The sequence below is a fragment of the Meriones unguiculatus genome, chromosome 1 (genome assembly GCF_030254825.1).
Source record: "Meriones unguiculatus strain TT.TT164.6M chromosome 1, Bangor_MerUng_6.1, whole genome shotgun sequence".
Classification (NCBI taxonomy): Eukaryota; Metazoa; Chordata; class Mammalia; order Rodentia; family Muridae; genus Meriones; species Meriones unguiculatus.
The window spans coordinates 23,793,767-23,810,834 of record NC_083349.1 but is presented as its reverse complement, the minus strand read 5'-3'; the positions used below and the strand labels follow the sequence as shown (position 1 = coordinate 23,810,834).

Sequence of the window (17,068 nt, the reverse complement as noted above, 5' to 3'; positions counted from 1 at the left end):
GGTTTGAGTAAACTTTACATTTTTTTTGTTTGTTTGTTTTTTGAGACAGGGTTTTCTCTGTGAAGCCTTGGCTGTATTAAACTCCCTCTGTAGACCAGATTGGCCTTGAACTCATAGAGATCTTTCTGCCTCTACCTCCCAAGTATGCGCCTCCACCACCACCGCCTGATTTAAAATAGACTATTTTTAAAGTACAGAATTAATGTTTAACACAATTTACTTTAAATGGTTATTAAGATTATCCTAAAGAATTCAGAGACAATCACAACCCCTTTTTCATGCAATGATGTTCTCTTCATTTTTGTACTGTCATTAATTTAGACAGCTGTTCCTTATTTCACAGAAAAGTGACTGAATCAGAAAAGAGAGGTTTCCCTAAGTAAGGCAGTCAGTCAGTGGTAAACTAAAGGCGGGCGCAGAGTATCCGGGTTCAGTGGCAAGGTCAGTGAGCCTCAGTGCAGCGTGACCTCGCTGCCATTTTATTTGGGGCTCTGTGGGCCAAATTACATTTGAAGAACCCAATGATGAGAAAATGGTTACTCATTAAGATGGATGTCTAGACTTTTATCTTGAGAAAACCCATACTTTTTTTTAATCATTAAAGCACTATTATTTCAAGGTGTATTTATTGCTATTAAGTTCTTGAAGTTGAATTAACTTGTTATAGTGGCTTTGTTCTTTACTGTCTCTGCAGGGGTTGTTTTATAAAATGTGAAGTTTTTTTTTTTTTTTTTGGTAATTTGGGTACAGAAAATAGAGAAGAAAGATGGGGCATACTTTGATGTTTTCTTTCTTGTGGATAATCTGTGCCCCTCCCAGATGCTTTGTGGAAAGCTAGCTGTGAGTCAATGCATACAAAACACCAAGCAGTTCATTCTTAAATTAAAATTGGTGAGAATTTGAACTTGTTAAGGGCTGCAATGTTTTATTTTTTAATTAATCTTTAATGAATTATAATTTATTCATTTTGTATCCCAGCTGTAGCCCCCTCTCTTGTCCCCTCCAATCCCACTCTTCCTCCCTCTTCTTCTCCCATGCCCCTCCCCAAGTCCACTGATAAGGAAGGTCCTCTTCCCCTTCCATCTGACCCTAGCCTATCAGGTCTCAGGAGGATTTGCTGCATTGTCGTCCTCTGTGGCCTAGTAAGGCTGCTTCCCCCTTAGGAGGTGGTGTCCAAAGAGCCAGCCACTGAGTTCATGTCAGAGATAGCCCCTGTTCCCCTTACTAGGGAACCCACTTGGACACTGAGCTGCCATGGGGTACATCTGTGCAAGGAAGTTAAAAGGGCTACAATATTTTAAAAAGCATATGCCTGAAGAGTTGTTTTTGAACTTGTCAGTTTTCATCTCTAAATTATTTCCCTTAAAGGACTTGTGTTTATTAAGTAATGAACCAATTTATTAGAAAATGCAGAATTATCAATTAGAATGTCTGGCATAGGACATGACTGGAAACTGAAGTTTCAGACTGGTTTAACAAAACTAAAGAATTAAAAACATGAGATTAGGTATCTTTCCTCCAGAAAGTAATTCTAAACATTAAACCAATTTGCTGACTTGTAACCAGTTTCCTTATTTTATGTTTTGCAAGTAATCTTTCATCAGGTAAAGGCTTTCTTCTTGGCTCCTGTCTCCATTCTGACTTGTTGGCATTTCTTCTCATATAGAAACACATCCTGTGCTGCCCAGGTTCTCTCCAAGGCTGACTCTGGCTTCAGAGGAGGGGAGCCATTCTCAAGACACGTCAGACGTAGCACCCTGCCAGATGTTTTTTGAGGCAAGTTTGTTGGGGCTCTATACACTCTGGTCATTTGACTCCTGCTTTTACAGACAATTGCAATTACAGGAAAGAAAGCCTGGTTCCATCATAGTTTGAACATAAGTAAAATAAAGAAGTTGTGCAGACATGAGATGACCCAGGAGCTCCCACAGTGCTAGTGGCTGTGTTCCACCAAGAGGCTGATATTTAGTTGACCTTAGGGCTGCATTAGTCTAGGCTTCTGTACAAAATAGGTTGGACTAGGTGGCATAAGCAACAAAGGCTTATTCTCCCACAGTTCTAGAGGCTCGAAGTCCAAGATCAAGCTGCCATCTGGATCAGGTGTGGTGGTTGCATCCGGAACACCTGTACTTTTGAGGCTAAGGCACCAGGATCAACTGAGTACTGAGACAGGGTGGTGGACCTTCCAGTAGAATAAAAATTGATTCTGGAGTTAGTGAGATGATTCATGGATAAAGGCAATTTCCCACACCTGATGCCCAGAGTTTGCTCCCTGAGTTCCGCAATGTGGAAAGTGAGAACCAACTATATAAAATTACCCTCTGATCTCCATACATATGGTATTATGTGTGCACACAGGCATAATACAATAAATAAATGTAGTAATAAATTATTTTCAACACAGATCTCATTTGAACAAATTTTTATCCAGTTGGTTTATAGATATCTTTATAGTCCAGATTTATGAGAATAATTGCCTGCTATGTTATCTTTAATGATTTTTCTGGTCCCCTACCTTTCCTTAGTTGAAAGTAATAGGAATCTAAAGAATTAGAATGATTTTAACATTCTTTCTAGGCCAGGTCTGGTGGCACACACTTGCAACCCCAGCACTTGGAAGGTGGAGACAGGAGGAGATCAGTTCAGATGAATCCTCAGCAACAAAGCAAGTTGTAGGCTGGATTGAGCTATATAAGAGCTAGTCTCAAAACAAACAAAACCCAAAGTCTTCCAGGAAGTGCTGGGAAGTATCTCTCCATGTTTGAATAACTGCATATTCCTTTGGAAGGAACAGGCACAGTATCAGGCCAGCTGATTCCCTGGCTGTGCCTTATCTTCTTGAGGAAATGAAAGGTAAACAATCTGGAGCAATTAATGGTTAGTCAGCTCTGAAACTGCTGATGTCAAGAAGCAATAAAAAGGTGATTCCAGTGAACCAAGGAAAGCAATGCTAAGAAATGAGAGCATGTGATTCAGCCAGTTGGAGCAAGTAATAACTCACATGACTAACATCCACAAATATTTAAGCCTCTGACACCTCTGTGAAGTGGATAGAATAAGGATTGTCACTCTACTTTACGGATAACAAAATTGAGATTCACAGAATTAGGCTGACTTCCCTAGTGTTATATGAAAGTAGAAGAATTAGAGCTTAATCCGTCTGATTCATATAGGTCAATGGTAGTTCAATATTTATTCATTTAGAAACCAATGTCTGTTCAAATTAATCACACTGAGCTAGGTCTCATGGGTACACATTCTTAGTATATGTTGTTTGATCCTAAGGAACTTGGAATATAAAAGAAAGATGCACATGTCAACAAGCATTACAAAACAGTGTGATACATGCCACAATGAAGTAAGCATTGAGTGCTGTCCTAGCACAGAGAAAGGACACCTAGCCCAACCAAAGGGCCCAGGTCCAGAGGCCTTGATGACACTGAAAAGTAGATTTTAATTTAGATCAGATAAACTCTAGAATAAGAAGTTATGACACTTAAAAGAATTGGATAGCAAAGCTTCTCACTTTTTTTCTATTGCAAAACTCTTTTCCTAAGAAAAATTTAAGTATGATTAAATCAAATATTTAGAGTACATATTTAATATATAGAGTACATATAATTGGGTTTATCAAGGAAGCTACTGGTAATACATTTTGGTTTAAAGCAGTAGTTCTCAACTTGTGGGTCATGACCCCTGGGGATGTCAATGACCCTTTCACATGGGTTGCATATCAGATATCCTGCATATCAGACATTTACATTATTATTCACAACAGTAGCAAAATTATAGTTATGAAGTAACAATGAAAATAATATTTTGGTTGGGGGCCACCACAACATGAGAAACTATATATTAAAGGGTTGTAGCGTTAGGAAAATTGAGAAACACTGTTTTAAAATTTCTAGAATCAGTTCTAAGATGTAACTATGGAAATAGCTAAAAATGAGGGGAATCAATGTCATGGTGATTGAAGAGGACAGGGAGTTAAGACTAAGTTGTTGCTTAACATGATCATCTTGACAGGCAAAACATTTTTGCTATGCTGGGAGTTGAACCCAGGGCCTCAAGCATGCTGGATGAGCAGTCAATCACTGAACTACCCTCCTAGCTGCTTGTCATGTACTTAGACTTGAAGTACAGAGGATCTCTGAGCTTAGTGACCAGGAGTAAGCCTGCTGGAGATGAGAGGTAAAAGAATAGTGTAGCCAGGTAGCATTAGCCTTAAAGGAGCAAGAACTGCCTAAAAGCGTCATTTCCAATGCATCTCCTTGTCTCTAATATCATATAGCTATTTAAAAGATATTTAAATGAAGAAAGTACTAAATTTCATTGTAGGATTGTAGGGTTGTGTTGTCTGTGTGTGTAGGGTCAAGTAGCAAGATTAATAGCAAACATTAGTTGAGACAGGACTAATGAAAGGACTATACTAAATGATCTATTTACCTTGGTCATATGAAGAAAATTAATCTCTGGGAAATGCCTCATGTAAAAGAGATATAGTGACTTTGGTGTTTATATGATTCACTACATTAAGCCGGGTAACACACCCTTCCAAAGCAGTATGATTTCGTAAACCTTAAGAAATTTATCCAGATTTAAGCTGGATGTCACATCCCATGCCCTTAATCCTAGTACTTGGGAGGCAAAGGCAGGAAGATCTCTGTGAGTTCAAGATCAGCCTCATCTACATAGTGAGTTTTGGGACAGCCAGGACTATGAAGAGAGAACCAGTCTCAAAAAACAAACAAGAGCCAAAACAAAACAAAACAAAAACACCTCTATCCAGTTTTATTCTTATTTTTGTAATAGTACTACTGAATGATAAGATGGATGGAGATGTACATACAAATATACAATGGAAAAAAGAAAGCATCTTCAATAAATGGTGCTGGTCAGAGTGGATATCTGCATAGACAAGAAGGCAAATAGATCCATATCTATCACCCTATATAAAACTCAAGTCCAAGTGGATCGAAGATCTCAATGTAAAATTCAGATATACTAAACCTGATAGAAGAGAAAGTGGGGAATAGCCTTGAATTCATTGGCACAGAAGACAACTTCCTGAATAAAACACCAATAGTGCAAGCACTAAGAGCAACAATTAGTAAATGGGACCTCAAGAAACTGAAAAGCTTCTGTAAGGCAAAGAACACCATCAATAGGACAAAACATCAGCTTACATAATGGGAAAAGATTTTCACCAAGTTCACATCTGACAGAGGGTAAATATCCAAAATATGTAAAGAACTCAAGAAACTAGACAACAACAAACAAAATAATCCAGTTTTAAAACGGGGTACAGATCTAAACAAAGAATTCTCAACAGAGGAATTTCAAATGGCTGAGAAATATTTAAAGAAATCTTCAACATCCTTAGCAATCAGGGAAATGCAAAACTACTTTGAGGTTCCATCTTACACCTGTGCAAATGGCTAAGATAAAAAATACAAGCAACAGCTCATGCTGGTGAGGGTGTGTAGCAAGGGAAACACATAACCATAACATCTATGCAGAGGGCCTAGGTCAGACCCGTCCAGGCTCCCTGACTGAGTCTCTTTATGAGCTCCTATAAGCCCAGGTTAGTTGGCTCTCTGGGCCATTTTCTTGTGGTGTCCTGATACCTCTGGCTCCTTCAGTCCTTCCTCCCCTCTTTTGTGGGATTCCCTGAGCTCCACCTAATTTTGGATGTGGGTCTCTGCATTTGCTCCCATCAGTTGCTGGATGAAACTTCTCTGATAATGATTATGCAGTGAACATTTGTAAGTAAAGCTGTTTGGACAGAAGAATATACTTTGACATACTGCAATTTCCATGTCAATATTTTTTTTCTTTTCGGGGGAGGTTACAAGGGTGGAGGGCAGATATGAAAGGACTTGGAAATGAGTGGGATTGTGGCACATGATGTAGAATTCACAAAGAATCAAAAATGTGAAAAAATATATGAACTTTTATATAAGGGAGATTAGGAAGGAAAAAGGAATGGGAAAGGAAATGAGGCTCAGAGGGGGTTAAGAATGGTAATGGGGATGACTAAGATTAAAATACACCATGTATTTGTGTAATGTCAGAGTGAAACCCATCATTATGCATAATTAATACATACTCATAAACTTTAAAAAATTTTAGTATATAATTAGCCATATCTTTTTCTTAAGTGTCTTATATAGCACAAACTGGCCTAAATTTTTTAAGATCTTGATCTTCTGATCCTCTTACCCCATCTTCCCAGTGCTGGGATTACAGAAGTATGCCACCATTTCAGCTAAACAGTGGTTTCTGTTCCCTAGGGCTCAAGTATCTGTTTTTCATAATAGCTTAAGTAAGGCCACTGCTTCTGCAGATACGCCAGCCTGGGGTACTGGGTTTCTGGCATACACACGTAAAAGGCTTTACTGTCTGTCTGTCCCTGTCTCTGGCAGGTGAAACCAGCAGGTATACTTCTTGTCTAACTTGGTTTCATTCAAGTCCTCAATGGCCATCTGAATATAAGAAATTATATTTTTCATCTTCCCAAGCTGCTTCTCATAGTCCTACATCATGACCTTCAATTCACACATGAACTTAGCATAGCTCTACACAGCTTCCTTTCCTTCAGTGTCCATCAAGGCAATATATTTATCCCCAGGCATGGGAATCTTCAGGGCATTAAACTTTTCTTCAAAGTCATCCACCAAGCTGTCGTTGGCCACATTGGCTTTGGAGTAAGCCCAGCCGATCACCTGTGGTTTCTCAGAGTAGCCATCCTGCACTGGAGGGGTTCCGGGTTTTCAGGGAGTTTGCAGTGGTCTCTTTTGGTTTCAGGGTATGATCTCCCCAAAAGCTACCTAGTGTAGAGGGGCAATTTACTCTTCTCTGCTGACCTAATGTAACTTGCTTGGTGCTTCTAGGCTGAGTTAGGTGCAGTACCTGTTTTGTGTTTCTTTAGAATCTCATATCTAAATTATAAAACATTTTACATTGTCATATGAGTTACTTATTTCTCTACTGACCTATGAACCATTTGTAGGTTGTTTTATTTATAGAGATTCATATATGCAAATAAGTTATATTAGTGTTTTGTGAGTGAATAAATGTAATATTGAGTAGTCACATGTAAACATTGCTTGTCATTTTTCATTAAATAATGGCATATATATTGCTCTGTCCACATAACTAGCTACATTCTCAGAAGATGGACATTCTTAGAGAGACAATACTACATGGCAGAGTATGGGCTTTGGAGGGAGTCAAATCAGGTTTGGATACCAATGCTACCATTTATCTATCTATTAATATAGAGTTTCATGATCTTTATAAAATGGGAGTATTCCTCATAAACTCTTGGCCTGTAGCATGTGCTGAAATAAATGGAAACTATCATCATTAATTATAATCTCTCAGATCTCTTTGGTGAACTTTCTTCACTTATTTAGTTTCTTTACTGTTAGATGCAATCATCCTGCTTTGTGATACACCCTGTAATTACCAAGATTATAGAGATTTAAAACTGTTTCAAGAACTAGTTTTTGAAGTGTCAAGCACAAAGTTATTTTAAAATATCATTGCTTGTCTACCATTTAAACAGTTCTAACTAATCATTTTTAAATGAAGGATGTGACTATGATATGTTACTGCAGAACTGTGGTTTCTCTTTTACCTCTGCTTATTGGTATGAAAAATCCTAGATTCATTAGTAGTTTTTATTAATCCCTTATCCATTTTTTTTCTAGTAATTTGGTCAACTACTTTACTTTTTCGAGAAGGTTTCTTTGTGTAGTCTTGGCTGTCCTGAAACTAGCTCTGTAGACTGGCCTCAAACTCACAGAGATCCGCTTGGCTCTGCCTCCTGAGCACTGGACTAAAGGTGTGCCCTACCACTGCCTGACTCAACTGCTTTTCTAATAAAATTTCTGACAATCCCCACCTAGCTCATGGAGCATGATCTCTTTTCCATTGGATTTATTAAAGTGCCATAAAGGTTTATCACTCTTGATCAGACCTATCCACATTTCTTTGTTGCCTTAGGAAATCCTGTAGTCTGAGAACACATTGCTCCCTAAAAATATACTGAGGTTACAAGATTCTGTCTTTTCTGAGCTGCCAACAAGAACTCCCTCTTCTACTGAGCTTTGCATTTTCTAGTTTAATTTCATACTGCATGTTCATTTCTCTGGACTTATTTTCTAGATGACAGTTTCTATTTTCTAACATGTGACTCCATGTTAAATTTAGTGAGTTAATTCATGGAGATCATTAAGCACTTAAAGGTTTGGATCCAAACTCACCTAACATTGAGTAAGTTGTTCAACCTCCTTGAATTTTGTTTTTCATTTATAAAATGTGGACTCTATGATCCTGCTAAGATTTTTGTTAAAACACTTGGTGAACCAGTGAGTGTTTTGAGGATTTACAGGAATATGAGTGAGGGGTTACTTACAGGAACAAAAATGACTCAAAACAGCTGCATCACCAAAGCCCACTCCAGCATGGATGACAGCTCAAAAAGCTGGGAACCTGGAGCTCACGGCACAGTCCTTAGGCAGCTCATAGGGTTGGAAAGTATCCTTTCCAGGCACCTCAGTTGTCTTAAACCTCTCCCAGGCTCGACTAGTTTCTGTTTCATTCGAATTGCTTGTCTTGTCTGAGTGTGACTTTCAACAGTCTTTACTATTTATGGAATGTTTCCATTTCAGAGGGAACTGCCACACAGCACTCCACCCTTAAGTACAATCAGAGAGTTGGTTACATTACATATAATTTATACATATATAAATGTATGTATGTATATTCAGACCTTTTCCAAGAGACAAGGCAACATCCTGAAGAACCAGCGCATAACAAATAGTTGGGTTACAAAGAAAACCTGGATGAATCACTCTGAAAGTCCTTTGTCACCTGCTCCTAGCAATCCCAAAGTTCACTAATAAGAAGATAATAAAGTCAAACATAAGCAAGGTCTAATACAGCATGGAAAGGTTCCATTCTTTTGTGCCACTAGCTTCCTCTGCAGGTCAAGGTTGGGTAGGATAGCATGGATAGGAGGCAGTAACTTAATTAGCTCTCTGTAATCCCCAGTTATTCTCTCTGAGCCATTACATTTCCATACCCTGAAGCTCTTCCACAGAGCATCCTGTATTTTCCCACCCTTGCTGAACTCAGTGGACCTGACTCAGGCTTCTCAGCTCTAACCAAGGCCAGGAGAAACATGGCTCTGCTCACCTCTATTGCACTGGATCTCTGAATCCAAGACTTGGCCCTTGGTTGGCACTGTAGCCATAGATACTGCCACTCACTACACCCTGGCTGCTCAAACCATCTCCACCCCCTAATAACCCTTTGCTTTAGGGATATGTAGTCTATGAAGGAGGCCGGGGGTGGGGGGTAGTATAATTACCCACCCTTAGGACGGGCTGATTGTCTTCACCTGTTTAGTTCCAACATGGATACATTTTGCTACCCACAGCAAAGACTATACATTCGTTCTTTTCCTACTCTGTCATGTCCATGTTTGGGCATCAGTTATACGTCATATTTTTCCAGGAAATATGCAACACAAAGATACACACCCCTACACCTTACTCACCCCAGACAAGGAATTCAGAACAGACCTAAGTCAGGATACCATGAAAGTCCAACTTTGGTGAACTTTTATGGCATAATAGTATTTATTATTGACTTAGTTAAGCAGCGGTTATTCCTGCTGTATAACCAAATCACCACACAGAGACTAGGATTTATTTAATTAACCTAGAGCACAATGCTGGGCAATAGTTACTCCATCCTAAACCTCCAAGCCCGCATAGTTTCTTACCATTCAGATTTCATTCATTATACTTGCTTTTAGTCATATCTTAGGTCCAGTTCATTTCTCCACGTGGTTCCAAGTCCTCTCCTGCTGATTTTCCTCCTCTCCTCCCCTGCTTCCTTCCTCTTCCTCCCACTCCCGACCAGGATGTCCCACCCTGTCTTTTCCATTGCTCAGCATTGTGGCTGGTTGTTTTAATTGACAATTTAGAGAACAAATAGTGGCATGTTTACACAAACTTGAGATAGGTGATGCTTAGAATAAGCATCACAATGCAATGTCCGATTGAAACCAGATAGTGGGGGAGAGAAATCAGCATTTGAATGAACAAGGGTAAATTGTATACAGTCCAAAGAACATTATACAAACAGTGAACCAATGAGGATTTTTTTTTGTTTTGTTTTATGTTTTTGTTTTTGTTTGTTTGTTTGGTTGGTTGGTTTTTGGTTTTTTGAGACAGGGTTTCTCTGTGTAGCCTTGGCTGTCCTGGATTTGCTTTGTAGACCAGGCTGACTTCAAATTCACAGAGCTCTGCCTGCCTCTACCTCCTTGAGTGCTGGGGTCAAAGGCATGCTTCACCATGCCGGCTGAAACAATGAGTTTTATTGGGGTTACTTACAGGATAAAACTGCTGTCACCAAGGCTTCCCCCAGCATGGGTAACAAAAGCTAAAAACCTGGAGCTCCCAGCACAGCCTACAAGCAGTTCAACTGTTTGGAGAGTGTCCTTACCAGCTGGCTCAATTATTCTAAGCCTATCCCAGGCAGCTTGGCTGATGTCTCTTTCTTCCAGACGGCTGAGCCTGTCCAAGAGTGCCTCTCAGCAGTCTTCACTGTTTATTCTTTGGGAGGAAGGGGTCTAGTACATCTGATCAGGCTGGCCTCAAACTCACAGACATCCAACTGCCTCTCTCCCAAGTGTGCCACCACAGCCCAGCTGAAATAGGTGTTCTGTGTCAATTCTCTATGGTTCCTTTTTTTTTTTTTTTTAGCATTCTCCAAGTTATTTCCCCATGGATATTCCAAAATGGTCCCAAATGCTCACTTTTATAGGAAGAAATGCTTACTTGTTTGCATTGTTGGGATTACAAGTTATATTTTCTTGTTACAGGTTGATGAGAATCCTCGAAGTTTGATGACAAACTGTCTGGTTATAAAGCATTTTTTACGAAAAATCATCATAGTTCATCACAAGGTTAAGTTGTTTGTTCTTTAAATATTATCAACTTATCTATGCTTTCTTTAAAACAAAAACAAGAACCTCACTGAGTAGCCCTAGCTGGCCTCAAACTCATAGGTCTGCCTGCCCTTGTCCAGTATGGACATGAAGGGTACGTGCCACTGTGCCAGGCTCACCCTGCTTTAATTTTGGTAGATCATGAGCTTTACAGTTTCTAGTTTTGAGGAATATACACACACATATATATATTAGATAAGACATAATGATTCTCTGGATTGCATACGCATCTGTTGTGATGGTTCCCTTTTCATCTCTATTAATTTAGGTCTTTATGTTAGTTTGGCTAGGGCTTTATCTATTTCGTTTATCTTTTCTAAGAACTAAACAAACATTGTTTCCATGCAATTAATATCTACCCTGGTTGTAAGTAACTTCTTTCCATCTGTTGACTTGGGGCTTGTTCTTTCTAGGGAGCTCTAAGGCATGTTGTTAAGTCACTTGACATCGCTCCAATTTCTTTTTTATTTTTCTTGGTTTTTTGAGACAGGGTTTGTTTCTCTGTGTAGCCTTGGCTGTCCTGGACCCTCTTTGTAGACCAAGCTGACCTCAAATTCACAGAGATCCACCTGTCTCTACCTCCTGCCACCACCACCTGACCTCACTTCTATTTCTTAATGTAGGCACTTGGAACTTTAAACTTCTCTCTTAGGACTGCATGCATCGTATCCAACACTTCTCAGTGTGTTGTGTTCATTTTCATTTGTCCCTAAGAATGCCTTTATTTCCTTCTTGATTTCTTCAAGAACCATCATTCTGTAGTATGTTGTAGTCATGTTCTTTGTGTGTGTTCTAGAGTTTTTCTTGATGTTAGTGTATACTGTTAGTCTATTGTGATCAGATAGAACACAAGGAATGATTTCAGTTTTTCTGCATTTGTTAAGACTTTGTGTCCTAAGCTATGTTGTATTTTAGTGAAAGTTCCATCGGCTGCTCTGTATCCTGCAGTGTTCTGTTAAATTCGTTTATCTGTGTTGCCATTTCATTCAGATTATCTGTTTTTGTTGGGATTGCCTGTAAATTGATGAAAGTATTAAAGGTACCCACAGCTATTGTGCTGGAGTCAATCTGTGACTTTACATCTAGGTATATTTGTTTTATGAAATTGTGTGCACCTGTATTTGGAGCATACAAGTTTAGAATTGTTATATTATCTTGACAGATTGTTTTCTTAACCGGTGCCTCCTGTGTCTTTTCCCACTAGATTTTGTTTGAAGTCTGTTTTGTCAGATATTAGAACAGCAACAGCTGCTTGTTTCCTAGGTTCATTTACCTGGATACCTTTTTTTGTCCTTCAACTTAAGGGTGTAGTATCCATCTTTTGTGGTGAAGTAAGTTTTTGGAGCCAACAAATAAATGGTTCCTAGTTTTTGGCCCAATCTACTAGTCCTTGCCTTGTGTGGGGAAACTGAGACCATTAATATTCAGGATTATTAATGAAAGGGGTGTATTGATTCCTGCCATTTTGTTAATTTTGTGGTATTTGCTTTTCCTATTCCTCTCTTAATTAACACTTAATTTGTGTGTGGTGTATTACTATGTGTGTGTGTTCATCCTCATAATACTTTCTTCTTATTTTATCTTTGCCCTTGTTGAATTGTTCCAGTTTCTCCAGTTTATCTTCAAAAGCAGATATTTTGTTCTCTTCATGATTTTCCAGAGTTCTTTTATTTGACTTCCTATGTTTTCCCTCTCCAGTGCTTTAGCTTGTTTTGTTGTTGTTGTTGCTGTTGTTTTGTTTTGTTTTGGTTCCTTCTTCTGCTTCAGTGTTTCTGTTTGTGGAATTCCTCTTTTATATCATCCACTGGCCTTCCTTATTTCATACATCTATCTGTGTCTTTGAACATTTATAATCATTCTTTTGAGTTCTGTCTGGGCTTTCATCTACCTCAATCTCCTTAGATAGAATTTCTATAGGATTAGTAATCTTAGAGGAGTTATATTGTCATAGTCATTTCTGTATCTTATGTTGCTACACTGGGATTTACTATCTCGTGTTATTTCATTACTTAGTTTATTTTCTTTAATCAGTTATATTACTTCAGTTAAAGTTTCACAATTTTCAAGTAGAACTTAGAGTTCAATGTATAGTTCAAAAAATAATTCTTCTTCGGGGTTGGGATTTAGCTCAGTTTTAGAGTACTTGCCTAGCAAGCACAAGGCCCTGGGTTTGGTCCTCAGCCTGGGGGAGGGGGAGATAATTCTTCAATCTAGGAGCACAGGGTGCCTGGCATAAGTTCTGTATTCTTAGGATATTAACTGGAAGAGCAACTGCGGCTCAGCTGCTCTGTATTGCTCTGCAAATGTCCAGCCAGTTAATATCAGTAGACCATATTTCATAATTGCTAGAGATGAACAACCAAGAGTAGTGTGGATTCTACTCAGATTTTAGTCAATAAGATAAGGAGTTGATTATGGAACTTTCACTAAAATACAACACAGGTTAGTACACAAAGAAAGTCTTCAAAAATACAGGAAAACTGAAATAATTCCTTGTGTTCGTCTTATCACAGTAGACTAACACTATACACCAACATCAAGGAAACTCTAGAACACACACAGACATGACTACAGAATGATGAATGGTCCTTGGATCTTTCTGAGAAAAAGTGATTGCTCAATGGTTAAGCACACCCTGTCTTCCCTCCACTTCTAATCTTGTGCTTTTGCGAGAGAACCTGAGTTCAGTTCCCAGGACTCATATCAGGTGGCTCATAACCACCTGTAACTCCAGCCTCAGGGAATCAGACAGCCTCTTCTGGCCTCTGGTGATAATACACCAATGTGAACATATACAGATAATTTAAATTTTTTAAAGCTGATTTACAACAGATTAAAAGCAGGAGAGGATGGGGCTGGAGAGATGGCTCAGTGGTTAAGAGTACTGTCTACTCTTCCAGAGGACCTGAGTTCAATTCCCAGCAACCACATGGTGGCTCATAACCATCTATACTGGGATCTGACCTCCTCCTCTGTCATCTGTGTGTACATCAGATGAAGCACTTATGCATAAATAAACAAAAACTTAAAAAATCTTTTAAAAAGCAGGAGAAGAGAGTAGGTAAGGATAAGCCTTTGAAAATAATTGGTGTAAGTAAAGTAGCTGGGAGGGAGAAGTTGGGATTGTTAAATCTATGGAAGACTACAATTATGATGTACAATGAGAGGATACAGATAAAAGGAAGAGGAAGTGAACTAAGAAGGGAGTTTAATGTCCTCTATGGCCTGGCAAGGCTGCCCCTCCCTCGGGGGGTGTCAAAGAGCTAGCCACTGAGTTCATGTCAGAGCCAGTCCCTCTTCCCCTTACTAGGGAACCCACTTGGATACTGAGCTGCCATGGGCTACATCTGAGCAGGGGTTCTAGGTTATATCCATGAATGTACCTTGGTTGCAGTATCAGTCTCAGAAAATGCCCGAGCCCAGATATTTTGGTTCTGTTGTTCTCCTTGTGGAGCTCCTGTACTCTGCAGGTCTTACCAACTACCTCTTCTTTCTTATGGTTCCCTGCACTCTGCCCAAAGTTTGGTTATGAGTCTCAGCATCTGCTTTGATACACTGCTAGGTAGAGTCTTTCAGAGGCCCTCTATGGTAGGATCCTGTCCTGTTTCTTGATTTCTCCTTCTTCCAATGTCCATCCCCTTTGTCTTCCTAAGTGAGGATTGATCCTCTTGCCCCAGGTCCTCCTTCTTGCTTAGCTTCTTTAGGTGTACAGATTTTAGTGTGTTTATCCTATCTTACAGATCTAGTATCCACTTATAAGTGAGTATATACTCTGTGTGTCTTTCTGCTTCTGGGATACCTCACTCAGGATGATCTTTTCTAGATCCCACCATTTGCCTGAAATTTTCATGATTTTCTTTGTTTTTAATTTCTGAGTAGTATTCCATTGTGTAAATGTACCACAATTTCTGTGTCCATTCCTCCATTGATGGACATCTGGGTTGTTTCTAGGTTCTGGCTATTACGAATAAAGCTGCTACAAACATAGTTGAACAAATGTCCTTGTTGTGTACTTCAGCATATTTTGGATATATACCTAGGAGTGATATAGCTGGATCTCAAGAAAGCACTATTCCTAATTGTCTGAGAAAGCGCCAGATTGATTTCCAAAGTGGTTGTACAAGTTTACATTCCCACCAGCAATGGAGGAGGGTTCCCTTTCTCCACATCCTCTCCAGCATGTATTGTCACTTGAGTTTTTGATCTTAGCCATTTTGATGGGTGTTAGATAAAATCTCGGGATTGTTTTGATTTTCATCTCCCTGATGGCTAAGGACGATTGTTGAGCATTTCTTTGAGTATTTCTCTGCCATTCTATGTTCCTCTGCAGAGGATTCTCTGTTTAGCTCCATACTCCATTTTTTTAATTGGATTGCTTGATTTGTTGTTTTTTAACTTCTTTAGTTCTTTATATATTCTGGATATAGCTCTCTGTCAGATATGGGGTTGGTGAAGATCCTTTCCCAGTCTGTAGGCTGTCATTTTGTTCTGACAACAGTGTCTTCTGCTTTACAGAAGCTTTTCAGTTTCATGAGGTCCCATTTATTGATTGTTGATCTTAGAGCTTGTGCTGTTTGTGTTCTGTTCAGGAAGTTGTCTCCTGTGCCAATGAGTTCTAGGCTCTTCCCCACTTGGTCTTCTAACCAATTTAGTGTGTCTGGTTTCATGTTGAGGCCTTTTATCCACTTGGACTTTAGTTTTGTGCAGGGTGATAAATATGGATCTATTTTCATTTTTCTGCATGTAGATATCCATTTGGACCAGCACCATTTGTAAGGAGGATATTGCAGCCAGTCCTGATGAAACCTGATAGGCTAGGGTCAGATGGAAGGGGAGGTGGACCTCCCCTATCAGTGGACTTCGAGAGGGACATGGGAGAAGATGAGGGAGGGGGAGGGTAGGATTGGGAGGGAATGAGGAAGGGGCTACAGCTGGGATACAAAGCGAATAAAATTTAATTAATGTAAAAAAATAAAATTTTTTTAAAAAGAGAAAAGAGGGGAGTTTAAGAGATACAGGTAAAGAACATAGTAAAGTGCCTTGGAGTAAACTGAGTAAGAAGTATATACAACAGTCCTAAAACCTGACTGAACAATGCACACAAAAACAAAACCATCCCAAGACATACATGCAAGAGTGAGAAATAACAGAAAGTAAGAGTCCTCACCGGAAGCAGTGGGACATGCCTGTAATCTCAGCACTCAGGGAGGTAAAGGCAGAGGGGTCACTGTGAGTTTGAGGTCAGCCTGGTCTATAAAGCGAGTCCAGGACAGCCAAGACCACACAGAGAAACCCTGTCTTGAAAAAATAAAAATAAAAAATGAAAGAGAGAGAGAAAAGAAAAAAAGAAAGAAAGAGAGAGAAGGAGGAAGAAAGAAAGAAAGAAAGTTAGTTTCATGGAGCGAATTCCTTGTAAAACTGTGCTGAGTTAAAAATGAAGTTCTCATACCCTGTGACTCTAGCAGTTCCCTGTGGTGCTTTGGGCGTTTGGGAGTATTGGTCTCTGCAGCTTCTGTGTTAGTGGGGTTCTGGCTTGTGGAGGGGGATGTTTTAAGTCCTTTTCTGGTAGCATACCCCTACACTCCACTGAGGCCTCCTTTGGTCCTGCAAGTTGGGTGTGTGAGCAACAGCACTTCTCTTGCAGTTTCTGCTGCTCCTAGTGTGGATATTTCTGATCTCCATCCTTACTGGTGTGAAATCTCGCCCTTTGTTTTGCAGCTCAAGTTTAATTTCAGTGTAACGGTGAATGGGATCCTCTCTACGGAGATCTTTGGGTCTGTAAGCGATTTTATGGCTCTGAATGATCTTTAAGCATTATTGCCCTGTGTTTCCAATAGATTTATAATTTGATTTTTTTTAGTCCAAAATCTCTTTGAAACTAATCTTGAGACCCTTGCATTTTCTTATTCTATATTAGCTTTTAACAAATAAATATGTTCTTCTAAATATTACATGTTTCTTCCCTTCATTGAGGGGAATGAGCTCAAAGGTTGTGTTTTTCCTTTTGGTTCTGGTTGCTGAATTCCAGTTATCTCTGGGTGG

General features: G+C 39.4%; 1 protein-coding gene across 1 annotated transcript in view; it reads left to right on the top strand.

The window, feature by feature from the left end:
* The window catches only part of Top6bl (TOP6B like initiator of meiotic double strand breaks), a 74,464-nt gene that overhangs the window by 27,773 nt on the left and 29,623 nt on the right, over positions 1-17,068 (top strand). The window contains 3 exon segments of the mRNA XM_021650294.2: positions 1,667-1,776; positions 10,901-10,984; positions 16,745-16,800. Coding sequence (XP_021505969.2) covers positions 1,667-1,776; positions 10,901-10,984; positions 16,745-16,800 — 250 coding nt within the window.